The sequence below is a fragment of the Dermacentor variabilis genome, chromosome 11 (assembly GCF_050947875.1).
Source record: "Dermacentor variabilis isolate Ectoservices chromosome 11, ASM5094787v1, whole genome shotgun sequence".
Classification (NCBI taxonomy): Eukaryota; Metazoa; Arthropoda; class Arachnida; order Ixodida; family Ixodidae; genus Dermacentor; species Dermacentor variabilis.
In genome coordinates this window covers 56,508,738-56,526,578 of record NC_134578.1, presented here as the reverse complement: position 1 = coordinate 56,526,578, position 17,841 = coordinate 56,508,738, and the positions used below count along the sequence as shown (strand labels likewise).

Here is a 17,841-nt window from a genome sequence, read left to right as displayed (position 1 = left end):
AGCCCAGCGCAGAGTTGAAACTCCGTCGAAGCGGAGAAAAGGTGGTCACACCACCCGCCAGCAGAGGCGCGCGCGCGCACTCCTTCAAATCCGGCGATAACCGGAAGTTCTCGGCGTTGGGACTAGTCGACGACATGTCCCGTTCGATTTGATCGAGGCCACAGCGCTGGCACTAGTTGGAATACCATAACCAGAATACAGCGCTGCAGAGGTTGTAGGGCAGACACACAACAAACACCAGCACAGACGGGGAGGCGCTTCTGATAACCGATTTATTGTAGAAAACATCACAGGCAGCGGCCCCGCTGCCTCCTTGTATAGAATGCCAATACGGCAGAAACTTGGTCCAGTTGGTGTAGCATAATTCAGATTCTGCAGGACCTGCAGTGAGCACGCAGAAAAGGGGCGACTGACGCGCACATTGGACTGACTTTTTATCGGCCGTATTAGTCTGCTGCGTTGCCAACCCGCGGTATTTGATGGCACAATGCGGACTACATGTTCAATGCAACACTGAAGCATACATCACATTAAACCTAGCTTTAAGGTACTCCTCGGCCTGAAAAAAAGACCAGGGGCAAACATCTATTCTGCGCGTGCTACCACAACTCATTATCACCCTGGACCTCTCTATTCAAGCATTCCATGGTCACGCTGCATGCAAGTTTATGTCGTACGGTGCCCAATCGGCCATGCTCTGCAGGTCCACACGTTCTTTGTTCAACTGCGGCATCTTCGCCAAGCAGGGTACACCGTTATTATTCATGTGCGTGTTTCGTAGAGTACATCGACTGTCCGAACGACACAGTGACTAGAGGTGAGGTTTCAAAGAAGGGTTCTAAGGACGCGCACAAATAATTGATCAGACGGTCTTTGGAATCCTGCGCCACACACTAATAATGTGCTCGTCGTGAACAATCTCACGCACTTGCCGCGATATAAGTTTTCAAACGTATCAACGAAGAAACAAACAAGGAATCTGGGAGAACTCATATTCTATCGCTATGTATTGCGCCGGTCAGCACACGACACCCTGGTTTTATGCATATCCTAAATATTGCCAATCAGGTAGGTGCCGTAGTGTTCCTCGTTCTGCGACGAACAAACAACAAAAAGAAAAAAACGATGAAAGCAAAATCATTTCACTAGACCACCGCGAAAAGATGTTACCGCAAATGCAAAGAGAACGAGACAGTGAGACGCAAACACGGGCGAAATCACTTGCGGTCGTACGCATCGCGCTAAAGTGAACTTCACGCGCCAACGCGCACCACAGCATGTTGGTCTCACGCAATCCTTGCGCACCCAGTCCGGGCCTTCCTTCCGCGCTAGTTCCGCGCCCTGCCGCTAGAGGTCCTAGCCGTCTGGGGACTTGTGCGCATGCGCCCACAGGTCCACGTGCTCCCTGTTCCACTGCGGGAACCTGGCCGCGCACACGGAGCACGTGGACCAGTCGAGCTCCAGACGGGGCGCGTACTCCGCCAGGAAGAGGCGCGCCTCGAACGAGTCGACGGCGACGCGAGCCAGCGCCGGCAGCGCGTCCACGGTCATGCGCAGATCGCGCTCCTCGAGGCCCATCTCCCTCAGCGACCGGTCGGCGTTCAGCGCCACCTGCTCGAGCCTGGCCAGGCGCCCCGCCTTGGGACACGAGGCCTCGCGCAGGAAGCCGAACGAGGCGCCCCGGTCGCGGATCGACAGCGACCTCAGGTTCGGGCAGGCGGCGATCAGACGCACCAGACCCTTGGGCGGCACGTAACTCACCTGCAGTTAATTTCAACTTCAATTTATTTTTTATTTCCAGAATTACAAGTGTTCTGGTGGATACCAAAAGGCTTAAAAGCTGTGGAAAAACCAGCTTGACTAGGCCGATGGTCTGTTACAAGGCATACATGGTGGTTGCATCGAAATCGTAACATAGTTGGACACTCAGATTAAATTAATTACATAAATGCACAATAACAAGTCCGAAAATAATATAAGGACTAAGAGGAAAAAACATATTTGATACATCAGAAAAACGGAAGTATGTGTGTAAGGGTTACTAACAAAGCTAACACAATTCGCTCTGATATAGAGACCTGCAGTTAACACACGAGAAATTCGGAATCGGTAGGACAGGAGGAGAGGACTGGCGGGAAGAGCGTGCGCGTGACCTGCCACTTCTAACCGCGGTATGCAGGGAGAAAGGTGGCAGTTCACGATGCAGTTACATAGTGGCATACTGCTATAAAAATATCGGAATAAACGCACTGTATTATGTATAGAACCGTGACGCCGAGCTCCCAGTTCCAACCGGCACATCCTTCTCCTTCTCTTCTCCCCCCTCGTGTACCTACTCCTCCGCCTATTGCTCCGTAAAAATATGCGAATATGTACACAATATCGAGTACGCGGCATGCGTATACTGTACATACAACTACGTCCACTCAAAAACAATAGCGCAAAAGCATTTCATACCGCCCCACAATCAGGAAACGAGCCACACGCGCATGCTATAGAGGCCAGGGTATATCATGCAGAAACTCCAGGAGCGATCTTATTCGACGTTCGGCCATGCTCAACATCTCTGCGCGTACTAAAAGTTTTGCCCTCCGACAAGACCAAGGAAGCGAAGTCGCAAGGCTTCTCGTTCGTGTTATCTGCACTGACCACCCGATATCGTTAAAAGATATCGTGATTGGCGGGCATCTTTCCAGGTCGAAGTAAAAAAGAGAGATGGAGGACGCTTAAGCTTCGCTTTTAAGAGTGGAACGCGATAGCATTCAAAGATCCCTGACTGCTTTTCGCGCTTCCCAGCAACTGGAGCGTATGTAGCCGTAATGTTTACTGGGAAACGCTAACCACGAAAGCTATATGCACGAAGGCGGGCTTTCTGGTAGAAACGCGGCCTCTCGCGTGGGCCGCAATGCGGCGGAGGCGAGCGCCATCTGGATATATTGCAAGGAACCGGGCGCACCGTTCCGTGGCCCCCGAGATGCTCACGCGCCGGCACGCGCAAATGGCGGACGCCGTGGCCAATCTATGAATGGTAGAAACGCTGGAAAAGGGGGTTTCTTTGAGTGCTCGCGTAACAGAATTAGGTTTTCTAGTATAGTCAAATTACAATCCGAGAGCTATAATTTCCGTAGGTTGTGTGCAAGTCATAGTTCACGATTTTTCTACGTATTTCAGTTTGAGAAATTCAATTAGTTCAGTAGCTTCCTTGCGCCACATGGAGGGCCTGGGTATGGGTATGGGTGGTTCGAAAATCTTTTCGCCGAAACGACGTCCGACACCGGATTGTCTTCGACATGGGGCCTTTAACGCCGTCGAGTTAAAAATTCGGTATACGTCTGAGCTATAGCAGGTCTGGGCCGTCCAGCTTGCCGAGACAGCCGCTGAGACCCTGGGGATTCTGGCCGTCTGCTAGGTGGAGGGTGGCTGCAACCGGCCCCGTGATTGCTGGCATCAGTAAAAGCTATCTCTCTCTCTCTCTCTTGGAAATACGTGATGTGCAAAGCACGGCGTTTCCGGCCCTAGCCATTACTTTCGACGCTTGCTGTTCATGAAGGTCCGGCGTTCTAGATTGACTTTTGTGTGAGGCGGCATTCACACCGCCGACTGACAGAGTTTGCGCGACCAAGATGGTCTCAAAGCGGCGGTAGCAAATGGTAGCTTTGATGGAAAGGCCACCGCTTTCGTGGACTCGCTCACTGACCAATTCTATACGCGGCTGTTGTCGCAAAGCTGCTTAACCAATAAGCGGCGTAGCAATTCCCTGACGGTTATTTTCGTGGTCACGGTTGTGCGAGCAGGCGTGAACTGCACCAATCGTGAGACATTCCAGCCGTGTGGCGAAAAGCAAGTGGTGCTAGCCGGTGTGAACATCGGTCGTCACGAATCGCTTCCTGGTCACCAGTTGCGGTCGTTTGCGCGACTTCTGTCAATCACCGGTTTAAATATGCCATCGCCGGTGTAAATATGCCATTGCACACTTGCGTCCTTAGACACCTATCGGTGTCTAAGGACGCAAGTGTGCAACCCTTTTGTGAAAACGGGAAGTGAATTCATGCACAGTGCCCCTCCGAAACTTCCACGCCAGCATATAGCTGTTTTGTGCCACACCAATCTCGCTGACACTTTAGTCTACTGCGATTAAGGCATACGTCAAAAAAAATATTAATCCGTCGCCCTTCTCCATATATACGGCGTCCCTCATAATCCATTGTGCCGTCTTGGGAAGTTAGACCCCACATTTCAATTTTTTTTCCACTGAGGTTATCAGACGTCGAATGAACTAGAAGCAATTTACCAAGACACGGTCAATCCCTTTTCTTTTTCTTCCTTTGCGATGATCGATGCGTTGCTATGTTACGCGCATACACGCGGTCACTAAATCGCATCGAGAGTATATCCGCTTCGCTATTGCAGGAGCGCCTTTATACCGAGACAACTGTTGAGCGCCCCTCTTTATCAGCGACCAGAACGCCGCGTTCGTGCCTTCGCGTCCTGCACGACCCCGTACGTGTCCGACTGCGACTTGGACGGCTCACCTCCAGCTCTTCCAGCTGTGGGAACGCGTCGTCCAGCAGTTCGAGGTCGCACAGCTCGCAGTCCACCAGCTGCAGCCGGCGTAGTCGGGCACAGCTGGTGGCCAGCCCGGTCAAGCTGACGGCCGAGAAGGCGCGCAGGCAGAGGGCCTCGAGCGAAAACTTGGACAGCACGGCGGAGACGGCGCGGTAGCGACACTTCTTCGACGGCGAGCCGTCGGCGGTGCGGTACAACACCGACAGGGACCGCAGCTCCTGGGCAAAAAGAGAGAACGCGGGAAGCACCCGACAAGGCCTTCTGACTCGATTCACTTTAGTTTTGCAGAACTGTGTGTCTGCGCAAAAAAGCAAACAAGATAAAACAGGGGTGCAACTGACAAGTAAAAAGTTACTACAACCGGACTGGGAGACTTTTAGCAGATCACACTTCTGCGCTAGTACAGCTGAAAACATTCAAGATGTATACCAATTGTTTACAAGTTCCTGGCTGGCTTAACAGGTAACAGTTTGAGAGATGATTGGCTGCGAGCTCCTCCTATTGTAGACTGCCTAGCTTTCCCATAGGCCCGTATTCCCCAATAAGTAGTTACGCTGCAAGTGTTCGTAAACGCAAGTGCTAGCCAATCGTGATGATGAGTATATTACTGAAAGCGCCTGGCCAATGGGAGTGCACTTAAAGTGGCTTTACGAGCACTTAAGAGCACTTACGAGCGACCGGCTCTGCGAATTCTGGCTCTGGCCTTGTGGTATTTGGTCGTACATTCTATACAGGTTGTTTTACTGACTTTAAAATAATAAAAAAAGAAGTTGCCTGCGGCAGATAGCATAACTCTAGGCCATGAGTTAGTCTACCCGAAGAGGCTGACATTGCAATGCACTGTCGTTCCACTTACAAAACGTAGTTTTATGCATTGGAGCACAAGAGCAACAGGAACGCCAGTGCGTTTCTGCGCAAAGTTCGGGAATTTAATATCTCGAAAGTGGTGTCATCCTGAGAGTTCGTCTTAAGTGGATCCGCCTTGCGAACTCAAAGAACAGATGTGGATGAAAAGTGGATGTGGGTTTATGGCCCGGTTGGCCTCCACCCAAAAAGATCACGTTCTCGTGACGCCTGCGGCAGAAAAAGGATGTTCCACATCCGTCACCAAGGTCTGTGAGTCACGGTGGCGCTGGCTAACACTCCCAGGGTTCTACTAGGAAACGCAAATACCTAAGAAAGTGGATGGGGAAACGGCGCCGCGGTAGCTCAATTGGTAGAGCATCGCACGCGAAATGCGAAGCTTGTGGGATCGTTCGTCACCTGCGGCAAATTGTTTTTTCATCCACTTTCATTTCCAATTTTTTATCGTTTCTTAATTTCATTTATTGAGCGCAAGTAAGTTGCCCTGTATTGTCCTTGGCGTCAGTGCTTGTTGGCTTCTTATGATATGACTAATATATATCGGGCCCCTGGGTTAGCCCCCTTTCTTCTCGTTCATATAGACTTGCCACAAACAATCAAAGCAGGCTTTCCGCGACACACGTTTTCGTATACTTCCGCTGCAGGAGTCCAGCCATCTCCTCGTGGTTTGGCTCCACCTGCATTTCTTGAATAAGTGAGTCCGTTTTCTTTCTTTTTCTTTGTTGTTGTTGTTGTTGTTGTTGTTGTCGTTGTTGTTGTTGTTGTTTCTATAACGCCATCCCTCCCGCATGGCCCTCCTAGCGGAGCACACCTGGAACGCGCCGGCGCTGTAGACGGCCGCCTCGTTGGACGCGACGATCTGCAGATGGCGGAGCACGGGACAGCGCTTCGCCGCCTCCAGAACGATGTCCGCCGACACGAACACCTGCGGACAGCGGCGAACCACGCTGGATCGTGTCAACGTGCTTCAGGGGGACACCAAAAATCATAATCGCTCAATAAATCGATCAATTTTGTCAACGTGCCGAGCACGTGATAGTTTGTATAATACAAATAATACGACCTATATATACATATATCCGGTCAATTGTCCACCTCGCAGTATTTCGCTGGAGACAATAGGTTCACTCAGTCAAACTGTAGCTTATTCAAGGTAGGCATATGGGCAGACAATAGAAAGATATGAAACAGAGGCAGTATTCCAAGAAGCGTGGTAACCGTTACATGGAGTAAGACGGGTACTGGTACATAAGTCAATAAAGTTGAATAAAAAGTAGACATTTTATACGATTGCGGTTTACAATATGCGACGCGGACACACACACACACATCAGCAAACACGAATAAAGAGTGCACCTGCTATACGATAACGGTTTGCCACATTACAAAAATATACAATAATTATATTAATAACGATAATTCACGTCATTGATCAAATCAAATGAATAACATCCCTGAATGAATTAGCGCTCCTGAATAATAAGTCTTCCGAGTGGTAACGGTGCCCGATCCAAAAGCTTCACTGCCGTTTGAATCGTTATTCGAATGGCATCGTGACGTCACGAAAATGCGGCGGCACTGGCGTCTGTCTGGCGGTGTCGATATGCAAACGAGGCGACCGTGTCGTTGCAGCGGTACGAGCACGAGCTTCGCTGTCCTAAATTTCTCTACCCGAGCCGGTATCGTTCGAACCCGTCGAGCAGCAAAGAAATCGGGAGTCGTCCGCTCTGCTCACCTATACACCGCTGTATACTGGGCCACTTTTTTATTTATTTTATTTTTGTCTATTTCATACCGCAGACCTAGTTCAGGTCCAAACAGGGTGGTAAGACAATAATAATACAACGCATTCATCGATCAAGCAGGGTGGTAAGACAACACAGTAATACAATGCATCAATCTATTGAAACACGCAATAAAAAGTTATTCCAGTCTGTTATAGCTAGGGGGAAGAAAGAATACTTCAATACATCTGTCCGTGCAAAATAAGGTGTTAGTGAATTCGGGTGATGGTGTTGAGTAAACCTAGACGTCGAGCTAGACAGATTGCATGCAGGATTAATTGCTAAATCTCTATAAATAAGCATGGAAATAAATCAAATTTGTAAGCTTTCCCTTCGCTGATCAAGGATTTCGACGCCATTATCACGCATTATTGGTGAGGGGGAGTCATATTGAGAGAATTTTGAATATATGAATCGCACGGCTTTCTTCTGTAGCCTTTAGAGACATGCAATATTTTTTTTTTTAGTAAGCGGGTCCCAAACAACACATGTATATTCATGTTTCGGTCTAATTAATGAATAATAAGCACGCAGCTTTACATTAAGTGGGGAATTTTTAAGTTTATGTTACAAAAAATATACTTTCTGCACTATCCGCCGATGCGCCTAAATCTGTATGAAAAAAAAAATGCGCGTAGCTTGTTCGCGTGAGTTAGAATGTTCTGTTATGACGTTCCAAAGCAGCACATGCATGCTGGACTGTCTTCTTTTTTATATCATGCCGTTCTCTAACATGCACCTCCAGAGTTCTGACTTCATACAACTCCGTGTGCTAGGTGTTGCATTCAACGCGGTCGGGTCTCGACTATACAGGTCGAAGTCTTGACATCGTTCGTACGCTGGCGACCAATTTTGGGAACCAATTCAGGTAAACGTAAAGGTCATTGCGAACAGTATTCTTCCAAAATCAGCGCAGATTTTTTTTTTTAATTCTTCTTAGCGCATTTACACGATGCTTTGGTGCTATAGCATAGGCCTGCATCGGAACAGAGGTCTGGGAGTAGACCTGTGCAGTTTGATGACATTGGGCAGATTACTTTTCTAAAACCCCTATCAGCCACGTTTACGGACTCTCAACTGGATTTCGTCAACGTAGCGCTCGCTTGACTCCACTCTATATGCCAATTTTTCCATTAATTGCGGCACTCGCCTGTGTCGTCTGCTCGCCTGGCAGCGATCTATAGCGTGTGTAGTTGCAGACCTCAATGACGTCTCCTCGAAGCGACAGTCTTCTCCGCAGCCTGCAGCCACGAGATTGATAACACCGACTTACGATGGGGGTTGAGCGTAGAGAGAGGCAAAGTATCGAGTATTTAGGCGATGAAATTTTGAACGCATGCATCTAAATGCTCGGTGTACACGTGTTTTTGGATTGCACTCCCCGTCGGCGGCACTTGGCCGTTACAGCGGTAACTTGAACACGTGACTTCGCGCTCACGCAGCAGAAGGCCACTGAGTCACCGCGACGAGTACTGGGTCCCCATACGTGCGCGCATGCCCTCACGTAGGCAGGTTCGCTCACCTCTTCCCTGGGTAGCGCGCAGCCCAGCACCAGGCTGCTCCATGGGCGCGGGGCACCGGCCTCCGCATCGAGCTCTGGAAGCTTTGGTGGCGCGCCGGTCGCCTGCTCCACAATGTTGGCCTCCAGCTCGATCAGCTGCGGGAAGATGAAAATATAAACAAATTCACCGACGAACACCACACTCCCTAATGCGAAATTTGAGCGCAGCTGTATACGTGTTTCCATTTTGCGATATATTGGCTGCCGCGGAAAATCTATCTCGCGCGGCACGTTCAAAACGGAACGTATGTGTGGCTCGACTGCCTCGATAATCCGGAGATCGCGAGAGGCGGCGCGTGGGTGACGCGTGCGCTCGATTCACAGCAGCCGCTGCAGACAGACCTCCGCTCATGCAGCGCTTTGTTGCCGTACAAACGACGCGCGATACTCTGGCGCCATCTCGCATAACCATCGTCGCCACAAAGCCCTTCCTGCGCGGCGCTACGCTTCTCACGCTTTCGTCATACCCTCCTCCTCCGCTTTCCACCTCGCGCTCTCTTCGTTATCGCCGTCTTTCATCTCTCGCTGCGCTTCGCGTTCGTTTTCATCCTTCGCTGGGCTCGTTCGCTCGTTACGAGGGACAACGCTAACGCTCGCCGCAGGAACGGGGGCCTAAGAGCTGGGCTCTAAAAAAAAAAAACTTTCCGGTGCTTTGCGATTGACGTAACGGCCAGACGATGGCGCTACCAGTGCTGCTAGTTCCATCCACATGTGCAATTTTCCGACATTCGGTGAACTATAATGCATAAATACAGAAAGGCTAAAGCTGCCCACTCCAACAAAAAGAATGCATACGTGTTCCGCAACTTGTGCGTTGGTGCGCACGTGTTTGTGCCTGTGTGTGCTTTTGGACGTTGCCCCCTTCGAAATTATCTTGAACTTCACCACATTGCACGACCGTAACTTTATTTATTTTATATTTACTTATATGTGCAAAATTACATTTTAGAAGAATGGCCGAGTTTCAACAAGTTTCAATGAGCAACGTCGAGAGGGTAATTCCTTCTAGTAACATACGCATTTGCGGCACTTAGTCCTAGCTTCGCTGCTGCTTTATAGCAGTGTTTTGGTACCGACCAAAACAGCGCTATAACGCAACGCTAAATGCCGACTTAGTGTCCTACATGTGCACGTTATTAGAAGGAAGTACCTTTTCGACGTTGCTAACGAAATCTTGTTGAAACTCGTTCACTTTTTTAAACATAATTTTCGAAGGTTTTGCCCATCGAGTTACGCTAGTGTGTTGCAGGAAAGTTCAACATATTGCCGAAGGGGCAATGTGCAATAGTCCTGGGTATGCGTACGTACATCCACGTGTGGTACGCGTCGTTTTCGGGCGTAGGCGCGTGTGTTAAAAAAGAAAACGTCAACAACGATATAAACGATGGAAATAAGGGGTAGAGAGTACGCACGTTGGCGCATTGTTGTGCCAGGCTTAAGGTCGCCCCGGTGCCCAGGAACAGGTGGTTCAGGCGGAGGGCGTCGCAGTCACCGTACAGGAGCCGAAGACTGGCGCGCACCGGCGACAGCGAGACCTGACGTCACAGCCCAGGAGTGGGCGTGTGTGGAAAGAAACAAAAAAAGCAAAAAAGACCAGCAGTCTCGATGCAAATCCGAAGCAGCGAGAATGACATCTAAAGAATCCGCTACCCTCAGTGAGATTCACGGTGATATTGCGCAATGTCAGTCACAGATGACAATCGTAGAGGGAGCGCGAACAATCCGTTGTGGAGAATCACTATTCGTTGACAGCCCGAAAAATGCAGTGGCAAGCGACCTCACATGCCCTCCTCATACATGCGTCGGCGAATCACTTCGCCCTCTTACTCTTACTTATCCTCCGTGCGTATGTCTGTAACGATGTTATCCTCACCTTGTATGCGCTTGGAAAACCACACGCAGAGCGACTGAGCGACTGGCGGAACTGCGAACGCTACGGCATGACGCGAACCATACCTCGGCGGGAGTTGCCGGTGCTGGTTTATTTCTATACAGCATAGAGTAAGTGCAAGCAACTCCAGAAAAGACTCTCCCCATAAGAGCCAGGCATTGAAATCGGCAACCGCAATTAAGGGCGCCGCCATGTTGCTACTCTGCGCAGGCGCGCAGGCGCAGACGACGAGGTGTTATTTCAGACGAGACGCGCAATCAACGCGATCCCCAGCTTCTCTTAGCACGGTGGGGTCATCTAGTTCAGTCACCTGCAAAATTTTACATAAAGCGTTTTCAATATAGCCATCCGGTTTCACTCAACCAGCCAACAGGGGCGCACAGAAAGTGATGTCGCCGAAAGCGATCGTCCGAGAATACGTCCACATAAGTGTTCGTTTGAAGCCAGTATAATACGAACCACTATCCGCTTACCCAATTGATCCAGAAAATCGAGACTCACGTGGTCACCCGACTCGCCGTTGGCTAGAGCGTGCGGCACCCCGTCGTCCTCCGCGGGTGGCGTCCACTGCTGGTGCACCGCGAGGTCGTGCAGCAGGTAGAGGGTGTCCAGCGCCGGGAACAGGGCGAGCAGGTCCCACAGGGTGTTGAGGTTGTGCACCAGCACCACGGTGGTGGCGCGGCAGCACAGCTGCGTCACCGCCTCCTGGAAGCGACGCGAGCAGCAGAAGCGGGGACAGCCCGCAAACACCGCGACCTGCGCTTTGCGGCACCGTCAACAAGCGAAATGTTATCCATGACAGTGGTGCAGGCAAAAGGACATTTTTTTCATTTCATGGTGCCCACTGCTGCCCCTTTGCCAGTTTCTGTACTAATGGATGCGCGTGCGTTTCTATTGCGATAGCAAATATACGGACACTCCAGGCGCACTTCTGCCGTCGGCGTCGCCGTGATGTTCCGTATAAGGTTTAACTGAGATGACATCGTCGCCGTCGGGCCCTATCTTGAAAGCGGTCTGCGATGGGGACAGAGTCCGCCCAGCGCTGATAGCTTCGTATGTGCTGTGTTTCCGCCGCTTATAGTTCGCGTCGGAGCGAGAGGCAGCACGAAGGTCAATTCCCTCGCTGCTACTGCCGCGCTTCCTCACTCCAACGTTTTGACGGCGAGTTTCCGCGGTCATCGAGCGAGATTTGTTCATGTTGGCTTGTACGCGCGTGACACCATGTTTGTTAATTTAGTTAGTAAATGAATGTTTAAAAGTTTATGCGGCCCATAAAACTACTATCCTTACTTCGTATAACCGTCTACTAATTTGCTATCGAAATCGATGCTTCGCCTTTCGGGCGAAACTGCGGCTTCGTCTTTTCTTTTCTGCCGTCCTTCAGTCTCTCGTTATATAATAAACCAGTAGTAGCATACGAAGCCTTTTACTCGGCTAACCTCTCCACTTTTCATTAAAATTTCTCTTACCACCGTGCACGTACTTTAACACACTGGTATAGGCATACGGTTTTCTTGTGATAATTATTTGAATAGGCGATTTGTGTGCACACTTAGTAGGCTATGCAGTGTTGACAACGTAACATAGCAGTGCGTGTTCAAGAGAATAGTGCCCTAGACTAGCGGTCGGGCATAACGCAACACCAACATCCTGAGCAATTTAGCTCACAGGACCCAAATCCAAAATGTATTTCTTTTTTTCACTGCTGTATAATCTACTTAGCCGCTGATCCAAGGTTTCTATAGCGACGTAATCATTGATATGTGGCCTTTTTGTTTCTTGTATGAGTACACTCATCTAGTGCGTTTTGGCTGAACACAGGATCACAAGATGTGGCTACCAGCGCTGTTGCTTCAGTTCACGTCTCCAGCAACCCAGTATCCCGGAAGGTTAACACGCCTGCGGTCGAGCTATATAAAACACTAATTTTAGTCAGTCCATAAATTTATTACATTTTACGGAACACCGGATACGTCAACAGGCGCAGCAGCGCTGGCAGCGCCATCTTGTGACGCTTTCTGCAACCACAACACGTTACAGATGGTTTTATGTTGCGCAATCGTACGCGCAGAAGGGAAACAGAAAAAAAAGATCGTTATACGCTGTTTGTCGCTGCCAACGTCTTTGCACCAGCTGATGCACCTTCGTTAAAGTTTCATTACTGTATGGTTTATTGACATCAGCGCCACCAGGTGTTGATGGGCGGTCTGATGGGCGGCCGATAAACCAGGCAGCCCCTTTATCAGAGCTGGGCGCGTTCGCTCCCCGGTTCTCTCTGAACTGTAATACGTTACAGCTTACGTTTACGACGCTAGGCTAGAGGCGCCATCTTGTGCCTCTAGCTTAAGAGAGTATACGATGCCATGACCAAACACCTCCTACAACGCAGCTGACTGTGGCGCGAATGCAAGTGTGGTGTGGAGGCAACCCTGACAAGGATGCGCAAAACCCAGGGCTGTAGCTAAAGAATGCTTCACCTTAAAACGTTTCTAACGCTTTGCGGTTGAGCAATATACTAGCACAAGATTTCTCCGGCATTCCGTAAAATGCAATGTCTGCTTGCTAAGGTTCGTACAGAACACTTGACTCAAAGTTCCAAAGACAATTCAAGAATTTCTAAATTTCAAGACGCCGTACGCCAAGCTTCAAGGAGTAAGAACAAACCTTGTTTATATGCACACACACGCGCACACATTGGAAAATAGTGAAATTTACTTGTCAATTATCTCCAATTTCTTGCATCTAAGCAGCTGCTGAGTTTACACAGCTTCAAGCTCTACAGGTGACTTTTCAATGCTAGCTTTCCCACTGCAACAATACCAATCTTCTTCTAGCATGGTGGTTAGGACTGTCCGGCTTCAGCCTGAAATACTCGTCGTGGCTGAAACCTACTTCCCGCCAGGCATTTCTAGAGCCTAAGCCTCGTTAATGGAGCCATGGCTGCGGTGTAAACCAACTAGCAAATCAACAAAAATAGTGGTACGGCTCGGTCTCTCGGTAGGGCTTCGTATAGCTCCACGATGGCAACGGCAATTGAAACGAACCTCTCGTATATAGGCAGCTAAAGAAACGCCACGTCGCACAGCTTAGCGACTTTCTGAAAGAAAAATATCTAGGATTGATTCCGGATAGACGGCGTCTGTGACATACACCCGTTATGTAGAGTTTGTTAAGCTCTACCTGTTAAAAAGTCGCCCCAACCCAAGTTTTCAAGGAATTCAAGGAGCACATCTATGTTCAGGGAGTCTTAAGACCCCTTGAATCAGTCTTTTCTTTCCAAATTCAAAGTTGTCCAGTATTTCAAGGAGGTGTGAGCAGACAGTTTAGAATATCAATGTTCATTCCGCGTTTGAACCAACGGACCATTTACGCGTCCACAATACGACGATAACCCAGCCCATAAACCCCTCAAACTCGTAACGTACCCCGCCGTTTGTAGTTTATAAAATGCTCCACATGTAAAAAAGAGGGATCTATATATATATATATATATATATATATATATATATATATATATATATATATATATATATATATAGTTTAGCGCCCCTAAAAAGCCTCTCATTACCTGGGCGCTGATCTTGGCTAAGTATCCCGCCTTGAGTCCCGCTACCAGCGAGTCTCGACCGAGGCGCAGGTAGGCCCCGTCGCGGTGGGCGCGGACCCCGTCGGGCAGAGGCTCGAGCGACGGCCACGGCTCGTGGGGCTTGACCAGCACCAGGTCCTCCTCCGAGGTCAGATCGCGCGGATCCAGGCCCGTGAGCTCACGCAGGCTCTGCATGGCGTCGCAACGTCCCGCAGGTAGCCCGACAGCGCCGCCTCAGCGGTCGCTGGGCGGCCCCCGGCCTCTGCCTGCTGCTGCTGGTGCTTCTTCTGTCCGGGCCGCTGAAACCATGCAATAAATAATGCATGATGTTTATGGATATCTCAACGCCAAGTCCATAGAGTGCAAAGAAAATTCAATGGAAACGACAGGAATGTTGTAGCGATTCTGAAAGTGAAAACACCCAGCAGATCGAGACAAGCCCCCCTCTGCCTGCTGCCGCTGTTGGAGCTTCTTCTGTCCGGGCCGATGAAACCACGCAATAAGTAATGCATGATGTTCAAGAACGTCTCAACGCCAAGTCCATAGAGTGCAACGAAAATTCAATAGAAATAAAATTATGGGGTTTTGCGTGCCAAAACCACTTTCTGATTATGAGGCACGCCGTAGTTGAGGACTCCGGAAATTTCGACCCCCTAGGGTTCTTTAACGTGCACCTAAATCTAAGTACACGGGTGTTTTCGCATTTCGCCCCCATCGAAATGCGGCTGCGCGGCCGGGATTCGATCCCGCGACCTCGTGCTCAGAAGCCCAACACCATAGCAACTTAGCAACCACGGCGGGTTTGCCTACCATCGTACCTGCGCAGTGTCATCCTTTAAATTTACATGCGATAACCATGTGTAGTTTCTACAACTTCTAAAGTGACCGTGCTCCTTTAAAAGGATATCAAAGAGGACTATTATGATAAGCTCGATTTAATCATCTACTATTCCGACCACTGCACGCAGAAGGCGGGAGTGGCGCCTTTACTTTCTTTGCCATCTGCTTATTTCCCGCGCTTCTACCTATGCTGGCAACAAAAGACATTCAATAGACCGGCCCTTAGTTCTTAGGACGCTCGCAATGTGGTCAAGATTACACCGATACCACGGTCGGTAGTGTAGCAGGTAGAGCCTATCCGCCACTGGTAAGTCACCTTGTGTGGGGTTTCGAGCCACTGCGCAAGCGTGAAGACTCGAAAGCAACTTTGTGTATTTGGAGGCGGCCATGCGTCTGGAGCTGAGCATAACCGTAACTGGCTCACGTTTATGGTCTCCTATTTTTTATCGACTATAGTATAGAGGCTAGAAGGTTATCCTAGTGTCGGGAGCGGGCGCCCTTTCCCGAAGCGCTGGAGAAACCAGTTTGGATGCTTGGCGGGGTAGTTCGAAGAGGGCGCTGCGCTCCTGTGGCGGGTTACCGACGCCAGCCGAAGGAATGCAGACACAAGTCGTCGTCAGTTTTTGGTAGCACGTGTACCGACGTAGTTCACTTTGTTGCAGCCTTTATTTTCGTTGAGACCGTAGTGCCACGGCTTGGTGCGATGCGACGTTGAACTTCTGTGATAATGCCTTCAAAAAAAGAGAGGACATGTTTTGTTCCCCTTTGTAAGGGCGGTTACAAGTCGTCTATAGAAAAGGTGTCGTTGTTCCGCGCTCCATCCGACCCTGTTCGCTTGAAGGCCTGGGCAAGGAACATCAAAAGAGACGTTGGAAAACGAAAGAGTGATGTTGGAAAACGAAAGGCTGACCACCTAACAGAAATTATTGATGAGCTATTGGATGATGGCAATTTGGAGTGGGCAGAATCTGTGTTGAAAATACAAGGCAAGCAGTTTGATCATGACAACTGTGTCGAAAAGCACAGTGACAGTAGATTAGTATATTATATAGCCGGCTATGTTGTCAGAAAGTCTAAAAAAATTTCCATGCCCAGAGTGTGCCTCTTGCCTTTGTATTTTGCCCCTACAAGCAGATTCTGATGTAAATTCTATACTAACCAGGCAGTTTGATTAAGGGGGCTAGATCTACCCTTCCAAAGCTGTTGAGGAGCTTGTTTGTAAAGTTGAGGACACATTTACTGTGTATTTCAGCAGGAATCAGCTTCATGCTGAAAGCATGGTCTGCTTTTTGCATTTCCTTCAGGGAGCGATGCTTAAAGAAGTGGGTTGCAGTGAGCATGGACGGTGTTTGACAACAAACATAATAAAGTTCTATGCACTGACGAGGCTGCACTTCTTTGCAAAAGCAAAGAACATGGAACGGAGCACTCAAAGAGAAAAACAGAAGCTCCTGAAAATGAGGCGATGCCAGAAGAATGACAGTCGCGAAAATGCTCCCTGCTTTTGTACATACCTACCTTCGTTGTGCAATAATAAAAAAAAAACTTGTAACATAGGTTTTGAAAGCGCTCCCCATACAGCGTTTTTGCGGACCATAGTGTGCAGTTTTGTAAAGCTGCAATAAACTATATGCACGAGAAAAACGGAATGCATTCCATTTTCTCTCCACGCTTGTGGGCTGGTTAGTGTCGCTTATCCCGTAGAAAAAAAAATATACCAACCCCATTTTATTACGGCCGCTTGCGTAGCTCCCGTCACTCTGGTTAAAATGGCAGCACAACAGGGACGTAGACAAGGCACATAGAAACACATGACGAGTGCACCGTCTAGTTTCTGTGTGTCTTCATCTCTTACGCTGCCATCATAACCAGCTATGGGCGAACTAGCCCAAAAAGAAGTTTTATTTCACCGCTCGTCACGATAAGCGTACTGGCCAATATTGTAAGGTTGACTAGCCCTCATAGATTATTGCGTGCCTGTTTTCTGAACTTGCAAACCGGCGGAAAGCGCCGGTCACTTGCGAGCGCCCGCTGCAAAGCGCGCCGGAGCCCGCAAGAGCAACCCGCCAGCGAGCGCTGGCGCCATCTGCCGGAGCATAGCAAAGTATTTCACGTCGGCACGCGCCTTCACGACACTAGGATAACCTTCTAGCCTCTATAACTATAGTAGCCATTACCACTAGACCGAAAGAAACAGACGCGCACAACGCTGTCCGTCCATACGTTCCTCCACCGCACGTATAATCCTGAACCACTCAACAAGCCAAACTTTACGGTGTATACCTGCCATGGTTGCTTAGTGGCTTTGGCGTAGCGCTGCTAAGCACCAAGCAGTAGTAGCAAATCATGGCCGTGGCGGCCGCATTTCGATGGTGGAGAAATGCAAAAAGTACCCGTGCATCGTGCATTGAGTGCACGTTAAAGAATCCACGGTAGTCAAAATTATTCCGGAGTTGCCCCGGCGCGCCTCATAAATCAGATCGTGATTTTGGCACGCGAACCCCGAAAAAAATTTACAGCGCAGCCTTTAGGTACCCGTTCCTGCGGCGTGCGTCGTCGTACCTCGTAACCGAGCGAACGAGCACAGCGAAGGATGAAAGGGCCAGAACGGAGCGCAGCGGGGGATGAACTACGGTGACAGTGAAGAGAGCGCGAGGAGCAAAGCGGCGGAAGATGGTATGACGGAAGTGTGAGAATAAAAGCAGTATAGTGCCGCGCAAGACGCGCTCTGCGGCGACGATGGCTGCGA

At 49.5% G+C, this 17,841-nt stretch overlaps 1 protein-coding gene across 4 annotated transcripts in view; it reads right to left on the bottom strand.

Annotated features, from left to right (window-relative positions):
• Window positions 1-253: 253 nt before the first annotated feature.
• The window catches only part of LOC142564582 (uncharacterized), a 32,848-nt gene continuing 15,260 nt past the window's right edge, over window positions 254-17,841 (bottom strand). For 3 of the 4 annotated variants that reach the window (XM_075675638.1, XM_075675637.1, XM_075675639.1), the window contains 7 exons: window positions 14,235-14,551; window positions 11,168-11,422; window positions 10,188-10,310; window positions 8,737-8,871; window positions 6,242-6,355; window positions 4,533-4,784; window positions 254-1,761 (listed from right to left, as the gene is read on the bottom strand). In XM_075675638.1, the coding sequence (XP_075531753.1) occupies window positions 1,357-1,761; window positions 4,533-4,784; window positions 6,242-6,355; window positions 8,737-8,871; window positions 10,188-10,310; window positions 11,168-11,422; window positions 14,235-14,447 (1,497 nt within the window). In that variant the 5' untranslated portion in view covers window positions 14,448-14,551 and the 3' untranslated portion in view covers window positions 254-1,356. The remainder of the gene's footprint in view (window positions 1,762-4,532; window positions 4,785-6,241; window positions 6,356-8,736; window positions 8,872-10,187; window positions 10,311-11,167; window positions 11,423-14,234; window positions 14,552-17,841) is intronic. The other variant, XR_012824619.1, reaches the window with a different exon arrangement.